We start from the raw sequence: 24,592 nt of genomic DNA, 5'->3' as shown, positions 1-24,592 counted from the left end.
TTGATAAAACTGGATTATGAAACAGGACAATAATCCCATCTACATCAGTGATCTCCTCCACCCATCACCGTTTTCTGTCAATGACCAATTTATTGGATTCAGGTGCATCCAAGCAGGGAAACATCTGAAACCAGCACAGATGGGCTGGAACCGTCCACATCTGCTTTAGAGCCTGCTGAACCATGGAGCGCACTTTATTTTTATCTGGGCTTTTTATCTGAAGCTGTTCAGCATTTTTAAACATTTGAAGTTAATTAGGATTATTTCAGAAGCTTCAAAAGACGATATTTTATTACATCCTGAACTGCTAAACGTTAGTTATGTTACTTTAACTTAGAAAATTGTTGTAACAAAACCACATAAGAGAAGATCTGACATATCAGTACACATGTAATATTCTTATACTGTGCATGTTGTGATGCACCTCTAGACGATTTAGACAAACTGCTTTTTCTAAAACCAACAAAATCAAAATGAAAACACTTCAAGCACAATAGACAAATTTACATAATCCAGTTTAATTTCTTTTTATAATCAAAATTTGACCTTTTAGATCATTTTTTTAGAAGTTGAACATAAGCAGAATGCAATGTTTCCAGACAACACAGATAAAAAAAAAACTGCAGAGATTACTGTAGTGAAACGAAATTCTCCAATTTGTTGTAAAGTCCAGAAAAGTGACTCAATGGGGAAGTGAGAGAAAAAAACAAAACAAGAGGGCTTGAAAACAAATAACCATTGGGCGAAAAATAAAATAGATGTTTGTAAGAAAAGCATAGGGATAAAAGCTGTCAAATACTGTACAGGGCTTCTTAAGCATTTAGGATCCAACTGTGCTGAAGTCCTTCCAGAACAGTTGGAATAATCAACAGGGATTAGGATAAGGTCACTGTCCCAGGAAGGAAGCCATGGGGTCATCTGGCCGGCTGCGTTTCATGCGGAACGCCTCCATCTCCTCCTCAGTCGGCGCCTTCACTTCCTGCAGGCTGTAGTAGGGCCTCTTCCTCTCATCCATCTGCATCAACGTGTCAATGTGCTTCACTCGCTTGTCCTCCGCTTCCAGGGCCTGGGGGACATTTGAGGAGCTGAGCTTAGTCACAGATAAAAAAAAAAAAGGCCAAACCACAAACACCAAAAACCTTTCACCAACTACAAACCTTCTTCAGCTTCTCCTTCTTCTTTTCTTCATCCTCTGAGTCGCTGCTGTCTGAGCTGTGCTTCTTGTTCTTTTTGTTCTTCTTTTTCTTCTTCTTCTCCTTCAACTTCTCTTGATGAATCTGGCAATAAATAAATAACTTTGGCGTTAGAAGGAAAAGTCCAGCACGACGCAGAATTAGTGACTATATGTATGCCATCACCAGTGCTAAATCTTAAATCTGTTTAGGTCCTTACTTCCAGTAAAGACTTTGGCTCTTCTTCTTCTTGGGGCTCCTGGAGTCCATCTTCAAATGGAACGCAGTCAGAAGTACCTTGCTGTTTAAAAACAGAGGAAAAAAAAACACTGTATAAGACTTATCAGTAACAGGCTTTACACACAACATATATTTACACAAAAGAAAAGTACATGTATTGGTGAATTACTGACATGAAACAAGTTTGTTGCACCATTAGTTACCGTTTGAATTCCTGCTTGTCCCGTGCAGTAACTCTGTTTGACCAGTGAGTGGCAACACTTGTATCCCCAGCAGCCATCCTTCCAGTAGGAGCCCCATATACACTATACAAAATAAAAATTATGCAAACAAATGTTGAAAAACAATGTAATAAAAAAAATAAATAAAAAAAAGCAGCACAGCTTTAAAAGCAGCCATTTGTCAATTTTCCTCACGGTGTGGTTGTTGATGAGAACGTCCTCCTCGTATTTGGAGCGGGCGACGGCCTTATCTTGTCCCTTCAGCACGGCGCCGTGGCGAGAGTACTCCACGTAGTCCTCAGTCTGCGCCAAGAGCAGCTCCCGCGGCGGCGCGTCCAAGTGCTCCTGACCTCCGTACTAACGAGGCAACGAAAAAGCAGGAGTGATAAAATTTTAATTTTAGTTTACACATTTTAAAATAAGTCCATGAATAAATTAAATACCATTTCAAGGTTTTATTTTTATTTGCTTTGAAAATTTGTGGCACTAGTGGTATTTTTTTTTTGTGAGTAGCTTCACAAGAAGAACAGAAGACATGCACTAGATTGGACGGTGGCCCTGAGGACCGTAGCCTCATTCATGTATGGTGTGTCTGCTAAACCACACAGGCCTTTAAAGTGAACTTCAGCTTAATTTGTACAGAAAAACTGAAGTTTAAAAACATTCTGATAACTAAGCGTACCTTCTCCAGGATGCCCTCTCTCTGTGTCTCTTTAAAGTCCTCCTTTTTGACCTTGAAGGAGCGATGGAGCAGCTCCAGCTTGGTGGGGTCAGCCTGAAGATGGACCTCGGAGCCTCTCTCGTATGCCTCCCAAGCAAACACTGTCGCAACAGAGCAACAGTCCTTACAGGGATCAGAAAACATGAAGCATGTTTCCTCAAAGTGACTGGAAACTCTCCAGCTGTGAATCACAACCAGCCTTCATCTGAAGCCGGCCTCGTAGATTGATCATCAAACGTGTACTAAATGTAGCCGACTCTCTTCTTTATAAGTTATTAACTTAACTTCTTCAGCCAAATTCCCACTGAGGTGATTAGTAATATTTAAAGTACCAGGCGCCGTTTTACAGCCATCTAGTTTAAAAGGTGCTCAGAGTGAAAACTTACGCTGCGTTTGAGCCATGGAGATTGTGTCTCCAGAGTAGCGAGCAAAGTTGTCTCCAGCGTAGCCCACCCTGCAGGACAGAGCAGTTTGAAACTGTTTTAGCATAAGCTTCTGAAAGGTAATCAGGAAATGGAAACTAACAACTTACTCATCAGGATTCATGCCGGTGTTGGAGTACGGATTCTCTCTCATAGCTCGAGTCTTCGGATCGTAATACGCTGAATTTGGATCCAGATTTCTCAAGTACTGCGAGACAGAAATGCAAAGTTCAGCTGATCAAAATCCTGAGTTTGTCACAGACCTGAGCCTGTAGCTTTATTGCCCCATTTCTTCAATGGTGGGCATTAGAAGCAAACAGATGTCTGATCTCGAGTCTTCATCTCATCACTTTTAGCTCCTCTGGCTCTTACTTTAGCCGTGTCCTCTCGGATGCGCAGGTTCCTCACGGTAATGCGTCTCTTCGAGTCAAAGTTCTGACCCGGCATGTCGATGTCGTCTGCATATTTGTCCTCATCCTCGTCTTCGCTGTCATATTCTCGCTCCTGTGCAGGGAACATGATGCCCGTTTGAAAAGCTTCATGATTAACAAAAAAAAAAGAAAAACAAAAACAATTGTCTGTGAACTGACAGATCACTTACGGTTTGGTCTAATTTCCCAGAAGCCAACTCATCCTGAAGTTTCTGAGCCTTCAATGTCCGCTTAGCCTAACAACAACAAAAATAAATAAATAAATAAATAAATAAATAAATAAATAAATAAATAAATAAATAAATAAATAAAAATAAAAAACAAATGTGAATACCAAAGAGGGGGGGAAATACTGATTTGCTGTTGGATAACACAGCAAACTTATAATGTGACAAATGACAATACGCCTTATGTTAAAAGAAGACATGTGTCTTCAAACAAATCTAGCATAAACTAGATTTGACAGATGTGGTCCAATCAGACCACATCTGTGAGATTTGACAAAATCTGGTGCCTTGTTGCTGTTGAAAGAAACAAAGTTTACCACAACAGACATGTAAAAGAAGGACCTCTGGTCAAACGGGACCAAAATTAAACATTTTGGTCTATATATAAACTAACACAGAACATCATACTCAGCACAAAATCTCTGCTCTGAAACGAGATGGTAAAAAAAAACGTGACTCACATTGCTAATTATTACTAAGGTGTATGAAGGTATATAAATATTTAAAGTTAATATTCCTTCCAAAGCAATCTTTACAAGGCAAACAAAGTATCTCCTTTCTCTCAAAAGCAGAAGTAAGCTCACATAAAAATATATTTTTTTTAAATTAAAAAAAAGCTTTTTTTACTCATGCACTCCTTACCAAATCTACTTTAGCATACTCCTCCACAATGCGCTGATGCTCCTCTGGGTCATACCCATTCCAGCGATCCCGCTTTCCGTCGTAGTCCATGTCGAGCTGGACCTGAGAGTGTTCATCTGGAGCTATCGCGGTACCTGTGAACTTGGCTCCAACCTTTCTGGGCCGCTGAGGGAACACAAATGACATTTAGACCTTGGAGACTTTAGGGAGAAACAATCCAAACGAAGCCCTTATTTATAGATTTATTTATTTTTTTACCTCCATACAGTCCTTCTTCTTGTGTGTCATAGCCCCACAGTTTTCGCAAGCGCCTTTGCGGTATTTAGTGGTAATAATATTCTGTGTGAAGCCAAAAGATGGATAAATACATTAAATCTAACTTGTTTAGATTTGTTCAAATCGAATTAACAACAGTATCTGATTCATGCTCACCTCCTGCACTCCTCTTTTGTACCACTCTCCAATGGTTGAGAACTGCTTCTCGTTTTCATCCTGTGGTCGCTGATGCTTTAGTGTGGGTCTCTTGGATGGGTCGATGTACCATGGCACTGATGAAATGTACTGAGGGATGTGAGGGTTTATGTCCCTGGTGGAGAGAAAAAGTACCCACAGTTAATTACAACAGAGTTCATCCAAAAGCATCTTTAAAAACAACTGAGGTCCCTTTCCAAAGGAAGGCAGAAAATTTAAATAAGTCAGAAAGCATAAAAAACAACAGTAGAGGAATCAGAGCCAAAAACCAAACTTCCTTTGCAAATTAAAACTGATTTGTTTTCAAAGCCTATTACAAGTCAACGAGAGAATTAATGTTGTCGATATTTGAGTTTTATCACTGTTAATTCTAAGAGGAGCGCTAACAGGTCCAGAATCAGTAGCTGTAAGGAAATCAGTTTAAAGTTTAACTATTGCTGTAAAAGGGTTGGAAACGAGACTGAAATACTTAGCAATTATTGTTAAACAAGGGACTAGTTCTGACCCATTTGTCTTGCCTTCTCAACTTGGTCCTTTAAAATCACTCAAACCCTTAAACTTGCTCATTTCCCTGCTTTTAACTCTTGAGTTTACTTGCTATTTAATATGTCCTAGTCAGTGACAACTGCCATAATAAAGAAACAATCAATGTTAATCACGTCACCCATCAGTGTACATCCAGGTGTACTTACTTTCCCTCTTCGTCCACCTCAGCTGGAGCATTTCCCAGCTTCCTCTGCTCTTCCAACTCCTTCTTCTTCCTCCAGTCCTCTCTGGTCATCTTCTTGGGCTCATCCAGACCCACGATCCCCTCCGAACTGGCACTGGTTTGCTCGGTCATGATTGGATCTCTTCCTACACACCAAACAGACAAATTAGTCCTCCAGAATGTGTCCCGTTTGATCCACAACTCTTGCTGGAGCAGACTGATAATTTACTTGTTTAAAGTGGAGCAGCCAAAAGCAGAGCACGTAGCTCGATGAGATGCTTACGACTTAATGTGAGATAAATAGTCACTGAAAGTCTTATGATGAGACGAAGTTGTTACTTACCTTGGTCAGAATAAAAATATTGTAACAGGTGATGTTTATCTCGTATTTCAACTCTTTTAATAGCTCGTTACTATGTTTTGGTCAAAACGCCATCGCCGCCATCTTGTTCTTTTCTTCGTGTGGCAATAATTGGCTCATTATCGCCACCACCTGGCGTGGACTCGCTACTTCAGAAACTTGCTTCCAGAAAATGCAAAAAATGCTTCTTGAAAACAGTTTATTCTGAATTTGATGAGTGATTGTTGCTCTGATATTAACTAATGTGACTGAGGAGAGTTTCAGAAAAATATTACAGGATGCAATCTGACATAAATTGATATGTGTCTTGTATTAATTATGTTGTTCTAATTAAAAGCATCATTAATTTTTTTTTCTTGGGTTATTTTTTGCATATTTACTATACTGTTTTTTCTTTGTTAACTTTTCCTTCAAGTTATCGAATATGTTGTTCTTCTCAGCCCCTTTTGTAATGCAATAACATTACTGGTTCATATTTCTAGTTTTAATTTGGATGAATATATAATAATAATAATAATAATAATAATAATAATAATAATAATAATATTCAGGCCAAACAGCATGACTTCCTTTATAAAAAAAGCTAATATTTTTAAGTTTAAGCACTGAGGCCTCTGCTGTCTCTTGCTGCATTGAATACATAGCACTAAAACACTAAAGAATCACATCATCTGTTGATTCAAAACACTTTTTATCCTTAACCCTGAGGGATGCTTTGATAGACTGTTTTGTTGCCTGTTTTAGATTATTCTCCAGCTGAAAAACAAATCTAAAACCTAATCAACAACTTGCTAGAAAATAAAAATCTGAAGAACTTGGCACATTAAAGTAGATGTAATTACACTCTATGTTTCCACCCGGCTGCACAGTGGCGCAGTTGGTAGAGCTGTTGTCTTGCAGCAAGAAGGTTCTGGGTTCGATTCCCGGCCCCGGTCTTTCTGCATGGAGTTTGCATGTTCTCCCTGTGCATGTGTGGGTTTTCTCTGGGTACTCCGGTTTCCTCCCACAGTCCAAAAACATGACTGTCAGGTTAATTGGCCTCTCCAAATTGCCCCTAGGTGTGAGTGTGTGTGTGCATGGTTGTTTGTCCTGTGTGTCTCCGTGTTGCCCTGCGACAGACTGGCGACCTGTCCAGGGTGACCCCGCCTCTCGCCCAAAACGTTAGCTGGAGATAGGCACCAGAAACCCTCCCGACCCCACTGAGGAACAAGGGTGCAAGAAAATGGATGGATGGATGGGTGTTTCCACCCCTCTTGTCTTTTATATTCCTACTTCTGAATTTTATTAAACATTTAATTAAAGGGAACACAAATTGGTAAATGTTAGGTTTTTGCATTATTTTCCTATAAACACTGTTCACTGAAACTAACAATAAATTTAGAAAAGTAAGGAGGACTCTAATCAATCCAAGTTTATTTGTGTAGCACATTTTAGCAACAAGGCAGTTCAAAGTGCTTTACATCATAAAAACACAAAAATACAAAGTCATAGAACACACAGTCATCAATTGAAGCATTACATTTTATCAAGTGCCGTTGTTACACATCAACATGTTGATGTTTCATTTATAATGTTTCAAAAGCAACTCTAGAACAGATGGGTTTTGAGTCTAGATTTAAAGGAACTTAGTGTTTCGGCTGTTTTACAAGTTTGTTCCAGATTTTGGTGCATAGAAGCTTCTCCACGTTTGGTTCTGGAGAAGCTTCTACACAGACCAGAACCATAAGACCCGAAGAGGTCTGGAAGATTGATGCAACAACAGGAGATCTTTAATGTGTTGTGGTGCTAAGCCCTTCATTGATTTAAAAACTAACAACAGTATTTTAAAGACTATTCTCTGAGCTACCCTGAGAAAATGTCAGGACTTTAGAACTGGGGTGATGTACTCCATGTTCCTAGTTTTAGTGAGAACATGAACAGCAGCGCTCTGGATCAGCTGCAGCGGTCTAGTTGATTTTTCCTTTTGGCAGACCTGTGAAGACACTGTTGCAGTAATCATTGCTACTAAAGTTAAACGCATGGATGTGTTTCTCTATATCTTGCAGCAGCTGGTGTTGTCCACCCTCTCTCATTTTTAAACTAGCCATTTCATTACTAGTCATTTTGGTTTAAACCTTTAATGGTTATAGACCCCGTCGTGTGCTGACAGTGCATTTTTACACGCTCACTAGAAGGTTCAAGAGGAGCCGTCTGGTGCCGACTGGCTGTAGTTTGACACTTCAATGAGATTGTGGTCTGGATCTCTGAAGTAAAGAGAGGTGATGGATCCCACAGCTCCACTCCTCTGCACTGGTCCCTCTTCAATTTCAACACCACAAACCTGCCAAAGACAGAAAATGGCACTGAGCATTAACACCTGTTTTGTTCTTATCAGTGGCAAAAGCCAATATTAAAAGCCATCTGTGTGTTGAGAGCACCTTCAGATGAGCAGCTACTTCAGTCAGAGGGGTTTTGGTGATGAGACACAGGTCTGCAGAGCCTGAAGTTGGATGTTTAGCTTTTGGTTCAAACTCTTTGCCCAACTGGTGAAGGTTAAACTTTTGTTTACCAAAACCCAGAGCTTTACGGTTCCCCTGGAAAAATTAAGATAGGAGATACAGAAAAACACAACTAAGGAGAGAAAGACGCCATCAGCTGATCCAGAATCAAAGACTTCCATACAGTGGCTATTTTTTTTATATAAAAATAATGTCTCAACTATTTATCCTACAGTAATAATTGTTGTTTCAAAGACAAGACATGTACTTTTTGATAAGGATGGTACCAGTACAGTGTCAATTTTTGACACAATGTTTATTTGTTTTTACATATGCCAAATATATTATTATGCCAGAGCCTCTCCTACAAGGCTGTCACTTTCCTAACTTCTCAGATTTTTTTTCTGAATAAAATCAAAGTTTGTGGTTGCAGAAAAAATACCAAAAGCTTCAAGAGTCATAAATAGTTCTGCAAGAATTATTATTTTTGACAGCTATGTAATAAGTTTTAATGAATTAGCACATACCTTAAAAGTGACAACCTCCATTCCAAGAACTGATGTATAAAAGTTGATTGTGTCCGGCACACTTTTTACTGTCAACACCAAATGATCTAGATGGCTCACTTCAACAGGACAGGTTGCCTTGGATCTGACACCCAGGTGAGTTTCAAGGGCGTTGACCTACAAGGGGTGAGAGAAATCATTTTTCGGTAATCAACAGCAGCACATGCTGATGGGTTGGATCTTGAATGTCAAACAAAAGGCCTTACAGCTTACATTTGACTCAACACCACCACCCAGTGGTGACTCTTTGCTACACACATTTGACTTCAAGTGAGTGTATTTTTGGGGGTAAATGAGAAACCATCTTGGTGTACTTTCGCACCGATTTTGCGGCTACTCCTGCTCCACGATTATTGACACAAGTCCTTTATTTTACTACCATGATTACATTTTCCGAAAGAACTTGGTGGAAAGTGCAGCTCTACACGGAAGTATACACACATATCAAATGCTTGGTCCATTTTACAGCAAAGCTGGCTATGAATAACAGCGAATGCTTGCAAACAAAGCGATAATAATAGTTTACCTTAAAACATGTCCTCTGGAAATACAGTAAGCGGTTACTAGCTGCCCGGAGAGCCATCCTTACTGGCGTGTTGTTCACAGGTCCGACTGGTGTGCCGAGAAACGTTCACTTGACGACCGAAACACTTCCTTGTCCAACAGTCATGTGGACCAATCCCACTAAACTGGCCACACCAGACCGCTTCACAAAAACAATTAAGTATTCCAGAAACTATGTATTTAATTGTAGTCCTCGTTATTTTTTTCGCATTATTGGTATATCTTACTTCAAAAACAGTATCGATTTCAGTGTTTGTATTCATTTGAATGTTTACAACTAAATTAAACCTTAAACTCGGGTTCTCAGGATATACAAGACCTACACAATCATGAGGAAGACTTGCTGACTTGTCCAGAAAATGTCATTGGCACCGTCCCACTAGGAAGATAAGGAACAAAAAGGTAATTGGAAGCTAATTAACAGGGTGCTTTATCTATGTGTATTGATATAAAGTTTAGTGAAAGAAAAAAATATATGGTTGGGGGGGGTTGGATAATGAAAATCCAAGTCATTGCAACTGATCTGTTTTCTAGTTAAATCAGCTCTTCTTCAAAACGTAAAAGTCACTGTTAAAATTTTGGGTTTAATCTTTTGCCAGCTTTTTTTGACTGGACATAATATTAAACCTTGGAATGACCAAGTCAGTCTGGACCTTAATCCAAGACGTGGAGCTTAAAATCAGAAATGGATAATCAAAATACCAGTGGAACTCGCTGGTCAGTGAAAACAAGGCTCGACTACTGTAAGTCCAATATAAACATGTTCCATTTATGATTGAGAAGAGTGGAAAAACTGCAACCTGCAAGACTCTTTATGAAGACTATGAGATAGCTGTCTCATTTCCTATCAGAAACACATCTTAAGATTTTAAATCTAAATCTGCTAAAGGGGAAAATGTGGGGCAAACAATAATAAAATCTTGATTTGTTATACACTAAACAGGTTCATTACAACACTGTTGGTAAGCGTTTTATATTTTTATTCCGTATTTGGTTCCTAAAACCAAAAAACTAAGAGTTTCAGTGGTTTGACATGTGAACCAGACTAAGTTTTTAAACCACAGAGTGATCTGGTCTAGATGCCAAAGAGAAGTGCAATTTTAAAAAGTGAGTAAAGTCAGGACTTATCCTTCATAAATCTAGAAGGTTTCTCCAAAAAGCCTTTGAGGTGTGGCAAGTCAAAGATTAAGGATTTAAATTAAATGTAAATCATTGTAGTGTTCATTTTATTGCTTAGAAATTTAGATCAATTGTTAATATAACAGAATAAGAAGTACAAACAATTTTTCATACTTACCCATGCCTGAAAGATGCTTAAAGACAATGCAATACTAAAGAGAAGTAAGAACTCTGTCAGGCAAATTAAATATAATTTAACTTGGGTGAGAAATCTAAATCATAATGGCCTTAAAAAGTGTGACAGAAAAGACATGTTTTATAAAACACGGCTGCATCCCTTTGGCGTATTACTGGCAGAGCTTTTGCACCAAAGCCCTACATTTCATTTTTTTAAAGTTTTCATTTTAAAAATAAAATGGAAACATTGCAGCAGTGTCTTACTAAAGCATCACACATGAATGACTTAAGCACGTACATGCACCATCATAAAAAACGTCACCACAAGCAGAGCACAGAACTCATTCCTCTGCTGTATTGTTTTATAGCATATCAACTCGTTTAATTCAGCGGTTAGTTTCATTAAAACACCCAGTTAACATCCTGCACTGGGTAGGTCACAGAACAAGGCCAAACCGAAGCTCGGCCCCTTTAAAGGAAACAGACAGTTCTTTTTTTTTTCTTTTTCTTTTTTTTACATGTTAATGCTATTCAACATCTTGCATTCAAATATTTGTGTCCCACAGAGGGGAGGTAATAATCGTGGCTAAGACATCAAACAGTGAAACAAGAAACAGGATGGCAATAAGTGATGCCCTTCAGCTCCTTTACTGGTCAATGTTCCTGTTTATTAATTATTAAAACCTACATAGCTTCTAAATAAAATCAACTTCAACACATACTGTAAAGGGTTATAAGTCTTCATTTAGGATTTAAACAGTTTTTAACAATAGTACACATTTAAATCATGGTTTGTTTTACTATACTTGTACATTTTGCAAATATTGCACACCACTTGGGAAGATTTGCTCATAAAGCAGTTGGGTAACTTCTTGATTTTCTATTGAAATTTGAATTTTCTGACAATGTTTGAAAGTCTAAGCCGTTGTTTAATAAATATTGAGCAACTTGTAGAATATGATGGACCTACCTTTTAGAGACAAACTCTGGCTTGAGATAAGGTTAAAGGCTATTTCCATATAAAGCCCGTTTCTGGTTATATGACTAACCCAGAACGAGAGAAATATGATGAGCTTGTTATCAGACCGCAGCTGCTGGTGAGAGAAGGGGAATGAATCACTGTACATGAGAAATAAATACTGGAAGAGGGACAACTTTAAACTTCAATTTTAAGCCTATTATGAAATAAGAACTCACCTACAAAATAAAATTTCCTGACCATAATGACATTTCCTGGTCATTTTACCCATTTGCATCCAAATGTTTCAACAGCCTTGTGGACATTTTTTTTATTCTGTCCCCAACTTCCAATTAAAAGTAATTTTTCATAATCTACTTCCTCTGCTGGAAGGAAATGTAGTTTTATGACTCCAATAAATGATATCTACCAGCAGGTTGTTGCTTAAGAGTTGCTTTACTCTGATCAAGTTTTATAATTCATCATATTTCATTAGGTTTAACTGGCTAAAACTGGGCTGATAACCTATACCATTGTAAACTGGGTATAATAAAGTTTTCATAAAATATGGAAAAATATGAAATTTCCATAATTTGCATAATTTGATCTACCAAAAAAATGATATGCAATGTTAAGGACAAGTGTGGGAAATGAATTGTTTACAGGTATGAAATGTAAATGCTCAAGGACAAAATGGCAACATGTAGGCAGAAAATGTGGGTACAAATTGTCAAAAGGGGCAAAATTTACCTGAAGCCAATGCAGGCAGATCCCCATTTCTGATATTTCTTCTGTTTAAAAAAAACACTGCAGGATGCCAAATATTTTCCTCTATGCCAGAGCAACATTTTTTTTAAACAACCTAGCCTAGCAGAGTATTGGCAAATGGAACTCCAGAGTAGGGTCTTGATTTGGTCATGTGAACAAAAAGGAGCACGTTACACCGTTACCTGCAGACCAACTCATGAGAACATATGTCTGCTATGCAAGCTCATTCTCTCCCCATCCTGAAACTGCTTTAAGTGTAACCGAAATGACTCTGATCCTCTAATTTACAGTCCTAAACCAATTCACTGATACAGAGTCAAAATTATTTTTTTACAAGCCTATTTACAGCTAATACTTTCAAACTGCTGCAACTAAGAATTGTGCTTGAGGTGCTAATTAAGATTCATACCAAAAGAAGATATCTGAAGTGCTTGAACTACCTGCAGGTGTGCAGCAGCATTTATAATCAAAGGGTTTAATATAAGATTATAGGTCTGCTTGTGTACATAACTTGGTGCATCACTGCATGGACACAACAGGTTGATCAACAGCATGCACTGCTTCTGCTCAGCTCTGGACAACAATAGCAAATGTCAACTTAGAGTCTGAATGCATGTCAAGAGACTGAGCACCTCAAATGAAACCTGTAACATAATGATCAATCTCACAAATTATGAGAAAAAAAAAAATTTTCAATAGTGGAGACATTTCTTCAAAGCATCTTACATGACTTGGATGTGTAATTAGTTTGAAATATTGAAAAGGTTGGAGTCTGTTAAGAGTTAGATCACGCTCTCTCGGTTGGCTGATACCAGGACAGCCCTGCGACAGATGGGGCAGGTGGAGTTCTCAGAGAGCCAGCGGTCTATGCAGTGCACGTGGTACTCATGAGAGCAGGGAAGCTTGCGTAACTTGTTCCCCTCGGCGTACTCCGTTATACAGACGCTACAGGTTTTCAAGGCGTCGCTCTCACCAAAGTTGCGCATGGAGAGGTTATCAATCTGTTCTTTGGTCAGCCCCTGAGGCTGGTCATCGTCGTCGTCATTCAGGAGGAAGAAGTGAGCAAGTCGTAAGAAGGGCAGCGAGCTGGGCTCCTCTAGGCTGATGGGGGGTCTAGGTCGAGCCCTTCCACCAGAAGCCTGTGGGCCAGTAGTAAGACCCTCATCCGCATCTGTCTCAACTGTCCTCTCTCTAACTCCAGCAGCAGCAGCAACCGATGGTTGCTCATCAGCAGCAGACGCGTCAGCGTTACTAGCATCTGGATTATTGAGGGATTCCGTATCGGCGGGTGTCCCGGTACCGCGGTTTGAATCTGAGGAATCTGAGTCGGAGTCCATGAGGTAGCCTAGCTCGCCGAAGCCCGTCATGATCTGCCTTATCATAGACTGGAGAGCCATCGACGTCGCCTCTCCTAACCCTGCGTCGGAGATCCTGCGAATGGGGATTCGAATGGTGCTGACGTAGGTCCTCACTCCGGCACGCTCGGAGCGCGAGAAGGTCCTGCGAAAACCCCCCCGCTCACTCTCATAGAGAAAAGTGTTGTTGGAGTTCTGCGAGCGTGACCGGGTACGGCTGGCGATGCTGTCTCTTTGCCGATATTCACCTGGACGCACACGACGCACCTGAAGGTCGAGCATTATAGTCGGGGGACGGCGTTCCGCCGAACCTCCTTCATTCCCGTTGGGTTCTCCTTCCTGAGGTCTAACATTCTGGGCTTCTGGGACTGATTCTACTTCAACACTGGGTGGTTGAACATTGTCGTCTAATGGGCTTTGCCTGGAGAGAATATGTTGTCGAGTCCGAGAACTGCCCTCCACTTGAGGCACTGGAGGTGTGTCAGTGGAAGAACTGGGGCTCTGAGAGCCGTAGGTGTGTCGCGGACCAGGTAGGTCATCTAGTTGATCCAAACGGAGAGGTGAACGGCTTCTGGCTAAGCGGGCTCTGGTCCTGCGTGGTTCTGGGCTACGGCTGCGGGGTCTCCTTTGTCCCCTTCGTGGAGAAGAACAAGGTGGGGGTTGCTCCGGTGAAACTTCTTCTACGACTGGAGCTGGAGGTGGAGCTGGGGGTGGACTGGGAGGTTCCTCGACAGCTTCTTGTGAGGCAACCTCTTCTTCAGGTGTTTCTTCAGGTTCTGGCTCAACAATGACAGCTAACTCTTCAACGACTGGTTCTTCCACAACCTCTGTTTCCATAGGAACCTGTGGTTCAGGATCTGTAACCTCTTCTTCCTCTTGACCCGCTGGGGCCTGCTCTGAAGGCCCCTCTGAAGGCCCCTCTGAAGGCCCCTCTGAAGGCCCCTCTGAAGGCCCCTGTTCTCCTTCAGCAGCGGCCTGCTGTTCGGCCAGGTTGCGGTTCACACTGATCTCCAAGCTAAAGCGAAAGTCTCCACTGTTTGGGTTGGTCTGGCTCACAGCTCGCCACGACTGGTTTCCACGATGTCCAGTTCTAGTTGTGTTGCCGGTTCGTCTCACTGTGTTGAGCCAGTCAAGCAAGCTATCCCCACCTTGGGAATCCTCAGAGCTCTCTGGAGTTTCTATTTGGGGACAAAAGCCAAAGGCAAATTACATCTAAATTCAGATGCACATCATGCATTCAAAATCTGAAAGATCCTGTAAACATACCGACGGGATCCTCAGTATTTTCTGTGCTTGGGTTGTTATTCTGTGGCTGCTCTGGACCATCTTTGATTTGTTGAAGTCTATTGAACAGCTCATCCTCAGTTACCTCCCCTGGAAAAGATATCAACAAATATTTCATTAAATACTACTTTCAAGGCATTATCCACTTTCTCTTCTCAACAAACTTCTGGGGGAAAAAAAAACTAAGTTCTTATAATAACAAAACGTGGAATTGCAGCAAAGAAAGACTAAGATTGAGATACGCTAAAATACAGCTACAGAGAAAATGTTCTTAAGTCAAAGCATAAACAATCTAAAAACCTGTTACTCTGAACTCAAGTTGAATGCAATTTGGTCGGACGCAGCAACAGGACAATACTACAAAACCTCCAGACTTACCAGGTATGCCACTGTCCATTTAATTCCCCCTCCTTGATCCTCCACTAAAGGACGCTGCAAACTTATATTTCCCCACCCACTGTCCAGGGACAGAAATGGACTGCACCTCCTCGACTGTCGACAGGCGGTTGCATTTTGAGCAAACACAAGTATAGTGAAAAAAGCGGAAACTAGCCAAAGTTGGAAAAAATTTAATACATGAGATGAAAAACAGGCTGACAAACTATACTAAAAAAATATATCAACGTGATACTACATTGTCCACTATTTGTCCTTTAGAATATCTCAATAACAATTCTTTGGTTTTGTAAACTGTGTCTTGATGATGTTTAGGATTTGGGGATGCTCGAGTTCCAGACACCAAAGTTTGCTTAAAGATGTTCCTATGGAACTATGTTCCACAGGAACATAGATTTTATAGTGAGTTCAAACTGAACGCCGGCTTTTTACAGTATGTATTACAGTTAAGTAAAAAATAAAAGAAAAAAAGGCTCAACATAACTGTGCTTAAACCAGGCTAGCAGTTTGCAGGCAATTACTGATCCTTCTATTTGCTGATATCCTAAATAAATACTAATTTATGTTATTGCAAAACAATAACATAAATTGTTATTTATCTGTATATTCAGGATACAAACAGATCCCTTATGTCTAAATTGTCAACATGGATAGATATTTCTTCTAAATACTTCGAAATCTACATATAAAATTGGAGACAGACACATGAGATCAAAAGGAATCCTACAAGTGTTTCTAATTTCAAATGTTTCCAGAAATCAATTGGTGTTTTAGCTGTTTTTATAACATCCTGCATTTTTGAATACAGATAGTCATTTTACCATCTTTATGTCCACAAATCATAAAATCATAAATGAGCACACTGCTGAATAAGAAGCCAACTTCAGCATTGTGCTCATTATTATTATTATATTATTACACTCATCATTTTTTTGGCTTCTGGACTGCATTTTTCTGTAGTAAGTGTTTGTGTGTGTGTGTGTGTGTGTGTGTGTGTGTGTGTGTGTGTGTGTGTGTGTGTGTGTGTGTGTGCGTGCGTGCGTGTTTCTTCTTTTTTTTTAAATACAGTTTGAGTTATGTGGTCTTCATTCTAAAGTTTTGTAAAAATCACAAAGATTAGAGTGTCACTGTTTTGATTGTGTTAAAAAAATACCATTTTAGATAGTTTGATAACCACAAGCTTAGTTTAAAGTTCTGACCTGAGCTGATTCAGAGGCAAAAAAATAATCCTTGGTGAAACAGCCTTTTTTTAATTAGTTGTATCCTGCCAAATTTCTTTTATCATCCTTATGCAGGAGAAAATAATTCTAATTTATATTTCATCACCTGGATTGCCCAAGAGGTTGTTGTCTCGCATAAGACGATAGTCCTCATCACTGAGATTGTTGACAAATTGATAAAAGGCCTCTTCCCGGTCTAGACGATCCAACTGCCTTCGGCGCTGCGACTCTGGCTGGTCACCGCCACCTTGCTCTACGCTGTCAGACCCTTCCATTGACTCTGAAGGGTAGAAAAATGAACGGGATACTCTGCAACTTTGAGCAAGATCCAGTAACTGCAAGAAATGAGAACATTACATTCTTAGAAATTTGAGGTAATTAATGTCAGTGAGTATGAAGCAGTCATTTGTATTCCATTCAAAGAATTGACCGTCTTGTCTCCTCAAAAAAAGTTATTATTTTATGATAAAGTGTTTAGGTAACCGTAGCAAAGTAAACAAACCTAGAATTCGATTTGCAATCTCAATTATTTACCTTTATAAATAAAATAGTCTGGACATCATGTTCAATTTTTGGTATAACAAAACTATGATAAAGATGACCGGAATAAAAAGAAAGAGAAAAAGATTTGTTAATGTTTCTGAGTAGCTGCAATGGAGGCCAAAATTAATCATACCCTCGGCAGATTTGAGATTTTTATTCAACCACAAACTGTGTTTCTGGTTAGTAACTACACAGGCATCTCTCAAAAGTTAAGACAATGCATCAGACAGGTTGAACAAAAACAAAACATGTTTTGTTTAGGCTTGAATAAAAGCTACATGTTGAAAATTATTTACATCCTGCTCAGTCATTTACAAAAATATTTTTATTAGCATTACTTATTAACAGAATTGCAACCAAACCCTCTCTAATAATTGCTGATGAGCTTTTGGCGTGTCTACGGCAGCATTTTCGATGATTCATCATTTGTAATGAGCTTCAGGTGTTTAAGGTTGGAACATCTCCTTTCCACAACCCTAATCTTTAGCTCCCTACGCAGATTCAAGTCAGGACTCTGGTTCAGCGACTCCAACATATCAATATTATTTCTATTCAGAAGAAACATGCTAGTGAAATTATAAGATTAGTTAAAATCCAAATCAGCAAAGGATAATTAAAGGAACTGATTTAATACACGAACACATGCTTTTCTATTCAAAAACAAATAAATAAAATATGAACAGTGTCCATTTCAAAGCAGCTATGAATGGTAGTGTGAGTTGAGATGTTCTCAAAACAAAAGATTCAGTTTAACAAAATGAACACTTGGAATGCCAGAATCTAACTACATGGTACGCATTGAAAAAGAATGTATTTTACTTTAAGAAATACTTCTACTTCCATTGGTAATAGTAAGTAATTAGTTGTAACAGACATGACATTTCTGATTAATCAAATACCTGCTAGAACTAAACTTAGCGATTGATATTTATTGAACTACTAATTTAGGAATATTTTTTAACAATGTCTTGAGGTTTTTGCTTTAAAAATTTGGTCTACGTTAAATTAGGATAAATATTATTTAATATACCAATGACGAAAGAAGGTATGACTTTTCTGCCGCCTCAATTTGGTTTCCATCATTATGACTGTCCTAAAAATTTTCCATGACCTTAAGCAGCTTGGCCAGAAAACTCTGTCAGCTTTGGGTGTCAAGGGAACTTAAGAGTTTATCCAACTAGCAAAATATATTATTTGTCAACTAAATATCATGACTAGCCACTTCATTGAGATTGCAGTACTGCAACATTTTGATTTTGTGATAATTGCAATTAAAGATTTTGTACAAGTCCACAAGAAACAAGGATAATTTTTGTGATGACAGTTACAATTTACAATATTTCATTTGCTATAAATTGAGGGACACAAATTACCACTAAAATATGGATTTTAAAATCTGTTCACCGTCATGAAAGTCTTACAAAATGGTTTTGCTAATATTTGAGAAATCTTTTGATACTCTTTAAAAAACGCTTCTGACATAAAAGGCTTCTGTAGATTTTACCAATATAAGCCAGACCTAAACGAAAGCACCTTATTTTATACATTCAGTCTCACAAGAGAACGGACAAAGCTCTGCAAAGCTCAAATTGTGAAATTACAAAACATCTCTTCTGAATACGTAGTTGTAACTTGTGTCAGCGTAGTTCACAAAGCATACTGGCAAGCCACCCTGACAACAGACCAGCCATAAGGCTAAGAAGCCTCTTGGTTTTTAATCGCAAACAATGTACTCTTTAATCTAGAAATCACGGCAACTTAAATCTACGTAGTATTTACAACTACATTAAATCATCTTTAGACTATGCCTCTTAAAGTCAAAGTCGACATCCAGTATGTTGGTCAAAGTCGAGATAAAAACAAAATGGCATCTTATGACTTGCGTTTCCTAGCTACCGATTAGCTTTGTGTAAGATAGCTAATGCTGTACTTTCGCAACAAAATGCAGAGACGGCGGTTTTCAAAGTTGCCCAAGTAATAAAATATTAAAAGTCTGAACCTGATACCATTAGTAATATCGGTTTAAAATATGACAATAAAACGATCAAACGACCCGGTTATATAGCATTTAAGCTAGTTAGCGCTCGGGGTAGCCGAGTGGCTAACTACGGACGCTACAAACGGCATAGTTAACGGTAGTTAACTTTTCCATTTTGGCAACTTATTTATTAATAGTTATATTATAGAAGACGTAAGAATATTTACATGTATAATTTCTATTTCCTTTTGCTGGAGACTCCTTATGTTGTCATTAAAAATATATTAAGCCCGTTGTAGCATCAACGCGAGCTAACTTAGCAAACGACGTCAACCAGTGACGTTCATACATCAAGCAAACAAGCTAAAAAAATGCTAAGTACGAAAGAACCAAGTTAACCAGGCGGAAGGCGTTGCTTTAGTAACAAATTAATGACACTCTACCTTGTTAGTGATGTTGTGATCAATACAGATGGACGACAAGATTCCTATTTAAAGAATATATTGAGAAAAAAGACTGGTTTAGTAGAGTACGAGCTCAGGATTCCATTTTCTTTCTTGTAGGAAGGCTATAATGATTTTCCGGAAATAGATTTAAAGGAAGTTTTTTCCCGGAGTACGGCCTGAAGGCAAACAGTGTAAGAGTAAATTATTCCTGAAAAATCAGACATTTTCCGTAATATCCAAGGGCATATGTATCTTGAGTTATTTATATTACATATATAGTCAGTTAAACCTCTTTATACCTCTTTGTTAATGGAAATATTTCGACAAACGCTACCTGTCAGATTTTAATAGGGGTAAAATTTTCCCATGCGCCATAGGTTAGAAAGAGTAAAAATATGTTTATTTAGAACATGGGTGCTGCTCTAGAAGCTGTAGTGTCACAATGTGGTAAGAGTGGAGGACAACGCGAGGTTGACAGAACAACATACAAAAAAATCTTAGAGGTTTACATACTTCGGTCAAAATCTGGCCTTTGTTACGTACATATATAAAAAAAAACTTTTACCTCCTACAATTTAACCTATGCATATATGCGACTGGCGAGCAAAACGAACTTTAAAATGAATAAAATAAAATAAATAAAATAATAATAGTAATAATAATAATAATAATAATAATAATAATAATAATAATAAAGGCATAAAGTTTTGATTTCAAACAACAAAAGCTTTTTTTGTTGTTGTTTTTTATCAGTTCGTGAGGAGGTCCCTTGTCCACACCCAACTCAGTTTTATCCCGTTGAATATTGTTTTAGACCACTGGTCCTCAAACTACGACCAACGGGCCGGATCCGGCCCGCCTCCACATTTGGTCTGGCCCCCTGAACAATAGTAGAGAGCATTTAGTTTTTTTTTCATATACCATATTTTTCAGACTATAAGCCGCTACTTTCTTCCTAAGCTTTGAATCTTGCGGCTTATAGCCCAGTGCGGCTTATATGAAGATTTTTCTTCAACCACCAGGAGGCTCTTTAGCAGGAAGTGAATCATTGGAAGTCAAAATTGGAAATAAAAGGAGAAAGTGCCCATTAAAAGGGAATTAGGTTTTAAAAGGGAATTGAAATTTGAGAATGTTGTTGATCAGTTAAATAGCATTGAGGGGAAAAAGATTTTTTGTTTTTTAAAATAATACTGGGATCATTATGAGAATTTGAGGTATATATATTAGGATCCAACAGATGGCAGTAGTGCAACAATAATGGATGCAAGCTGCCGTTAAAATCTAAAGAAGAAGAAGAAGGTGGCTGCGCCTATTTTCATTTAGCACATGCTAGTAGCAGACATGAAGGATCAGCACTTTTACTGTTACAGTTACCATTCGGAAACTACCATAATTAGTTCAGTTAAATCTAAACTTGGCAACTTTTTCTTTTTCCACCATAATAAATGTGATATTCAATTGACCTGTTATGACTCAAATTTTGGGTGTCCGCCCCCCTCTGCTGCTGCTGCATCGTTGTGGAAAACCTGGAGCGGCAGACATATCTGCGGTTTATAGTCTGGTGCGGCTTATATGTGTATGTTTACTGTTTAAAAAAAAAAAAAAAAAAAAAACTTTGGGCGTGCGGCTTATAGTCCGGAAAATACAGCATTTACTTCATAAATAGTGATATTTCCTGGATTTTTTCTGTGAGGAACCCAGAGAGGGTTATTTGATTGTGCTTTCTTAAAAACAATAAATTTTTATATTTAGGCACTCCTACAATCGTCACAGTTTTTCTGTTACAAACTGACTCCGGTCCCCCAGCAGAGAAGGGAAAAGTTATGTGGCCCTCACAGAAAAAAGTTTGGGGACCCCTGTTTTAGACTGTTCTGGCTATTGTAAATCAATTATTTTGTTGATTTGGATCGCCTTTCTAACATTTACTTAAACTGATTTCTAGAACTGTTTATAATTCACTTTGGGGTGGGGGTGGGGCTGGGGGAGTGATGTAATCTGAAGAAAACACGATTGTGACATTTTCTTTTTGTCAAACTTTTGTATTTGTGGCCCAGACGTTTAAGCTTGGTGTAAGTAGTCCAGAATCAAATTTTATTCGATTTTAGCCAGGCATGGACATTTTCTTTGGAATGAACAGATTGTGTTTTCAACTCATTTCTTAATCTAGACCTGTGGAGAATACAGAAAGTTTTGTCACATGCAGAACCAGAAATCCTTTTGAGCTGCTTGTTACTTTTGGTCTATTAGGGGCCTCCCTGATCAGTTTCAGTCTCATCTATTGATAACTGTCGTTTTTATACCTTGATATTATTGCAGTGACATTTTTTGGCAACAATAAAATCTGTAGAATTTTTTGTGACTCTTCTAAGTGATTTTACATAAAGGTGCAAATAAGGAAATAGAAAAATTATTAAAAGAACAGGCTTATTTAATTTGTATCATGTACACATTGACTGATGTTAGATGTGTCATTAGACCACATGTTAACCAGATTACTGCAACTTCTTTTGCCTTTTAAATGTAACAGATTTCCTTTTTTCTCAATTGAATAATATAAATGATATTTCACATTAAACGTAAAATTTGGTATTGCTTTGCTAAGGGAGGCAGCATCATTATTTAATTTTTTACATCACAGAAACCAGTGCAACTTAACAGTGCAAAGTAGACTTTTGAAGCACAAAGATTATGCTCTACATATGTTTTATCTCTTTTGTTTACTATGGTATACAGCATTCTTTAGCACTCCTCCCTTTCTTCAGGCAGCAGGGGGTCATCCAGAATGCCTTGTAGATGCTGTTCTAATGGAATCTTCTAATAATACTGGAGCTCCACAGCCAATCCAAACCCAGAACAGAAATGTCTGGGTTTTATTAGGTAGCCTGCTTTGGAGGAGCTTCAAACTTTATGATGAATAAAAGAAATGTGTATCCTTTATTAGGACTTTTATAGGAATTGCAGCCAGATGAGGGAGCACAGGCATCTGATGAGGATGCCTTACGGGCACCACCCTTTGGAGATTTTTGGAGCAGAGTGCCAGACCAAGAACTTGTAGGAATTGTATATTCCTCCTAGCCTGTGAAGGACTCGGGGTCCCCCTCCAGGATGAGTCGGAGAGTGCCTTTGAAGATAGCTTCCCATGACTCCCTTCTGGACCTGCTCCATTCAGAAAAAAAGAAACTACCAGATTAAGAGTTACCAGCATCCTTTCAAGGGTCTTGAACACACTCAAAAGACACACTTTAGACAGTAACCCTCATAGTCTGATTACACAAGAACTATATGTATTTCCTATTAGAACATTTTCCCTACAAAATATTTTAACCTACACTACATGGTGTACTACATAGCTTTGCATGTTATGAATGGCATCCCATTCTTCATTCATAATAGTTTACAAGCAAGTGTGTTCATGGGAATGTTTGACTGTCCTCATGGATGCTCATTTGCGAGGTCAGGCACTGCTGTTGGACGACTTTAATTATTCCCAAATGTGTTCTGTCAATTTGACATCATAACTCTGTACAGACTAGTCACAATTTTCCACATCAACCTCCCTCTTTAATGTATTTTTGTACCTTGTTTTGTGCACAGGCACGATTGTTCTGGAACGGGAATGGTTTGCCCCAAAATTGTCCAAAATTTCTTTGTGTGATGAAGTATTAAGAGTTCCTTTGACTAAAAACTAAGGTGCAGAGTCCAGCACATGAAATGCAGTCCCACATCATAATCCCCACTGCATCAATCTTTATCCTCGACCCAGTGAAGGGAACAAGTCCCATTTCCCTCATGTATGCAAAACCTAGTCATTACCAGTGGCTATCAACTTTGTCATAATGGCACTAACAGTTCACTGTGGAATACTTAGCAGTAAGGAAATGTCATAACTGGATTCATTGCACATCTGTTATTGCACATGAGAACTCCTCAGAGCAACCCATTCTTTTACAAGTGTTTGCAGTCTACGTGTGCCTAAGTGCTGCTAGCTATCTATCTATCTATCTATCTATCTATCTATCTATCTATCTATCTATCTATCTATCTATCTATCTATCTATCTATCTATCTATCTATCTATCTATCTATCTATCTATCTATCTATCTATCTATCTATCTATCTATCTATCTATCTATCTATCTATCTATCTATCTATCTATCTATCTATCTATCTATCTATCTATCTATCTATCACTGCATATGGCATGTCTTGAAACTGTCACAAAAGGAATGACTTTTCAACTCCAACAGGCAGAAGAAAAACATATTCATGGGCTGAAGAAGTTTGTTAGTGGAGCTATGCTGACAGCGCTGTCAATCCGGAAATCCAAGCTGATTGTCTTTCCCAGTCCAGTACTTACCAAACTTACTTACTTTTGTTTTCAGTTGTACTTCACTTCATTTGTTAGCTACTGCTTGGTTAGTTTTTATTTTCTATAATTTAACTTGATTTGTAATGTCTAAACAATGTCTATGTATTTCTTTATAATAGTTTTAGTAAGGATTACTCTAAGAATGCTTCATGAATAAGTTGTGAACTGCTGTGTGTCTTTCCCGGAGATGGTTAAAACATGTATTTTATTTATCAAAGATGTCTGAGTAGGAGAGAAAATAAACCCAGTAATGATGATCTGGGAAATGGTAAAGGCTACATCTATTATATCTTAAAAGATGGAAAAACTGGGAAGAGGATTTTGTTCACCTTTCAAGTGGATAAATTATGGGAAATCAACTCCTTACAGGTTTACGTTTGTATTTCTGTCTCTTTGTTCCCTATTCTAAAAAAATATGCAGACATTTGTGATAAAATGACATTAAAAACTTTCTTAATGGCTTAACGGTATTCATTATGTGAAAATCTTCTTTGTAGAAAACCATGGAAAGCTTGGTATGGGAGACAAAAGGAGTTGAACTTTATTTGGAGCAGATTCCCACTTGTCATTGATCGCAATCTCTGTTACAGGCTAAAGCTGGATAAAACTGCCTGAATCCCATTTAAAGGTGGATTGTTATTACATTGAAATACTTTCATAAATACAATGTAGTCATGCATGCAACGACAATAAAGCTCATTTTATCTGACCTATATTCACTTACAACCCACTTAAGGTTGAAGTTATCCATGT

General features: G+C 38.4%; 3 protein-coding genes across 5 annotated transcripts; all 3 read right to left on the bottom strand.

The window, feature by feature from the left end:
• Positions 1-498: 498 nt before the first annotated feature.
• Positions 499-5,758, bottom strand: slu7 (SLU7 homolog, splicing factor). Its single transcript, XM_008420075.3, has 15 exons — positions 5,600-5,758; positions 5,240-5,402; positions 4,509-4,662; positions 4,335-4,415; positions 4,077-4,241; positions 3,378-3,443; positions 3,149-3,280; positions 2,887-2,984; positions 2,741-2,808; positions 2,316-2,455; positions 1,829-1,990; positions 1,616-1,717; positions 1,393-1,473; positions 1,158-1,277; positions 499-1,066 (listed from the first exon to the last, which is right to left on the bottom strand). Exons 2-15 carry the CDS (start codon positions 5,386-5,388, stop codon positions 887-889), a joined length of 1,698 nt encoding a protein of 565 aa, XP_008418297.1. The 5' UTR covers positions 5,389-5,402; positions 5,600-5,758; the 3' UTR covers positions 499-886.
• A 1,255-nt stretch (positions 5,759-7,013) lies between these two features.
• glod5 (glyoxalase domain containing 5) lies at positions 7,014-10,325 on the bottom strand. The gene is made up of 4 exons (XM_008420074.3): positions 9,187-10,325; positions 8,622-8,777; positions 8,035-8,190; positions 7,014-7,937 (listed from the first exon to the last, which is right to left on the bottom strand). Exons 1-4 carry the CDS (start codon positions 9,241-9,243, stop codon positions 7,794-7,796), a joined length of 513 nt encoding a protein of 170 aa, XP_008418296.1. The 5' UTR covers positions 9,244-10,325; the 3' UTR covers positions 7,014-7,793.
• A 528-nt stretch (positions 10,326-10,853) lies between these two features.
• Positions 10,854-19,624, bottom strand: rlim (ring finger protein, LIM domain interacting). Of its 3 annotated transcripts, none has more exons than XM_008420072.3 (4): positions 19,466-19,624; positions 16,608-16,836; positions 14,868-14,975; positions 10,854-14,779 (listed from the first exon to the last, which is right to left on the bottom strand). In XM_008420072.3, exons 2-4 carry the CDS (start codon positions 16,774-16,776, stop codon positions 13,029-13,031), a joined length of 2,028 nt encoding a protein of 675 aa, XP_008418294.1. In that variant the 5' UTR covers positions 16,777-16,836; positions 19,466-19,624; the 3' UTR covers positions 10,854-13,028. The 3 variants fall into 3 exon arrangements, with proteins under 3 accessions (XP_008418294.1, XP_008418295.1, XP_081467744.1); XM_008420073.3 differs by lacking the exon at positions 19,466-19,624 and adding an exon at positions 19,250-19,372; XM_081611618.1 differs by lacking the exon at positions 19,466-19,624 and having other exon boundaries at positions 14,868-15,377; positions 16,608-16,721.
• Between the last annotated feature and the right edge of the window lie 4,968 nt (positions 19,625-24,592).

Source organism: Poecilia reticulata, chromosome 10, assembly GCF_904066995.2.
Source record: "Poecilia reticulata chromosome 10, P_reticulata-male-v2, whole genome shotgun sequence".
NCBI lineage: Eukaryota > Metazoa > Chordata > Actinopteri > Cyprinodontiformes > Poeciliidae > Poecilia > Poecilia reticulata.
Note: the sequence above shows the minus strand (reverse complement) of the source record. Positions and strands in the feature narration are given on the sequence as shown.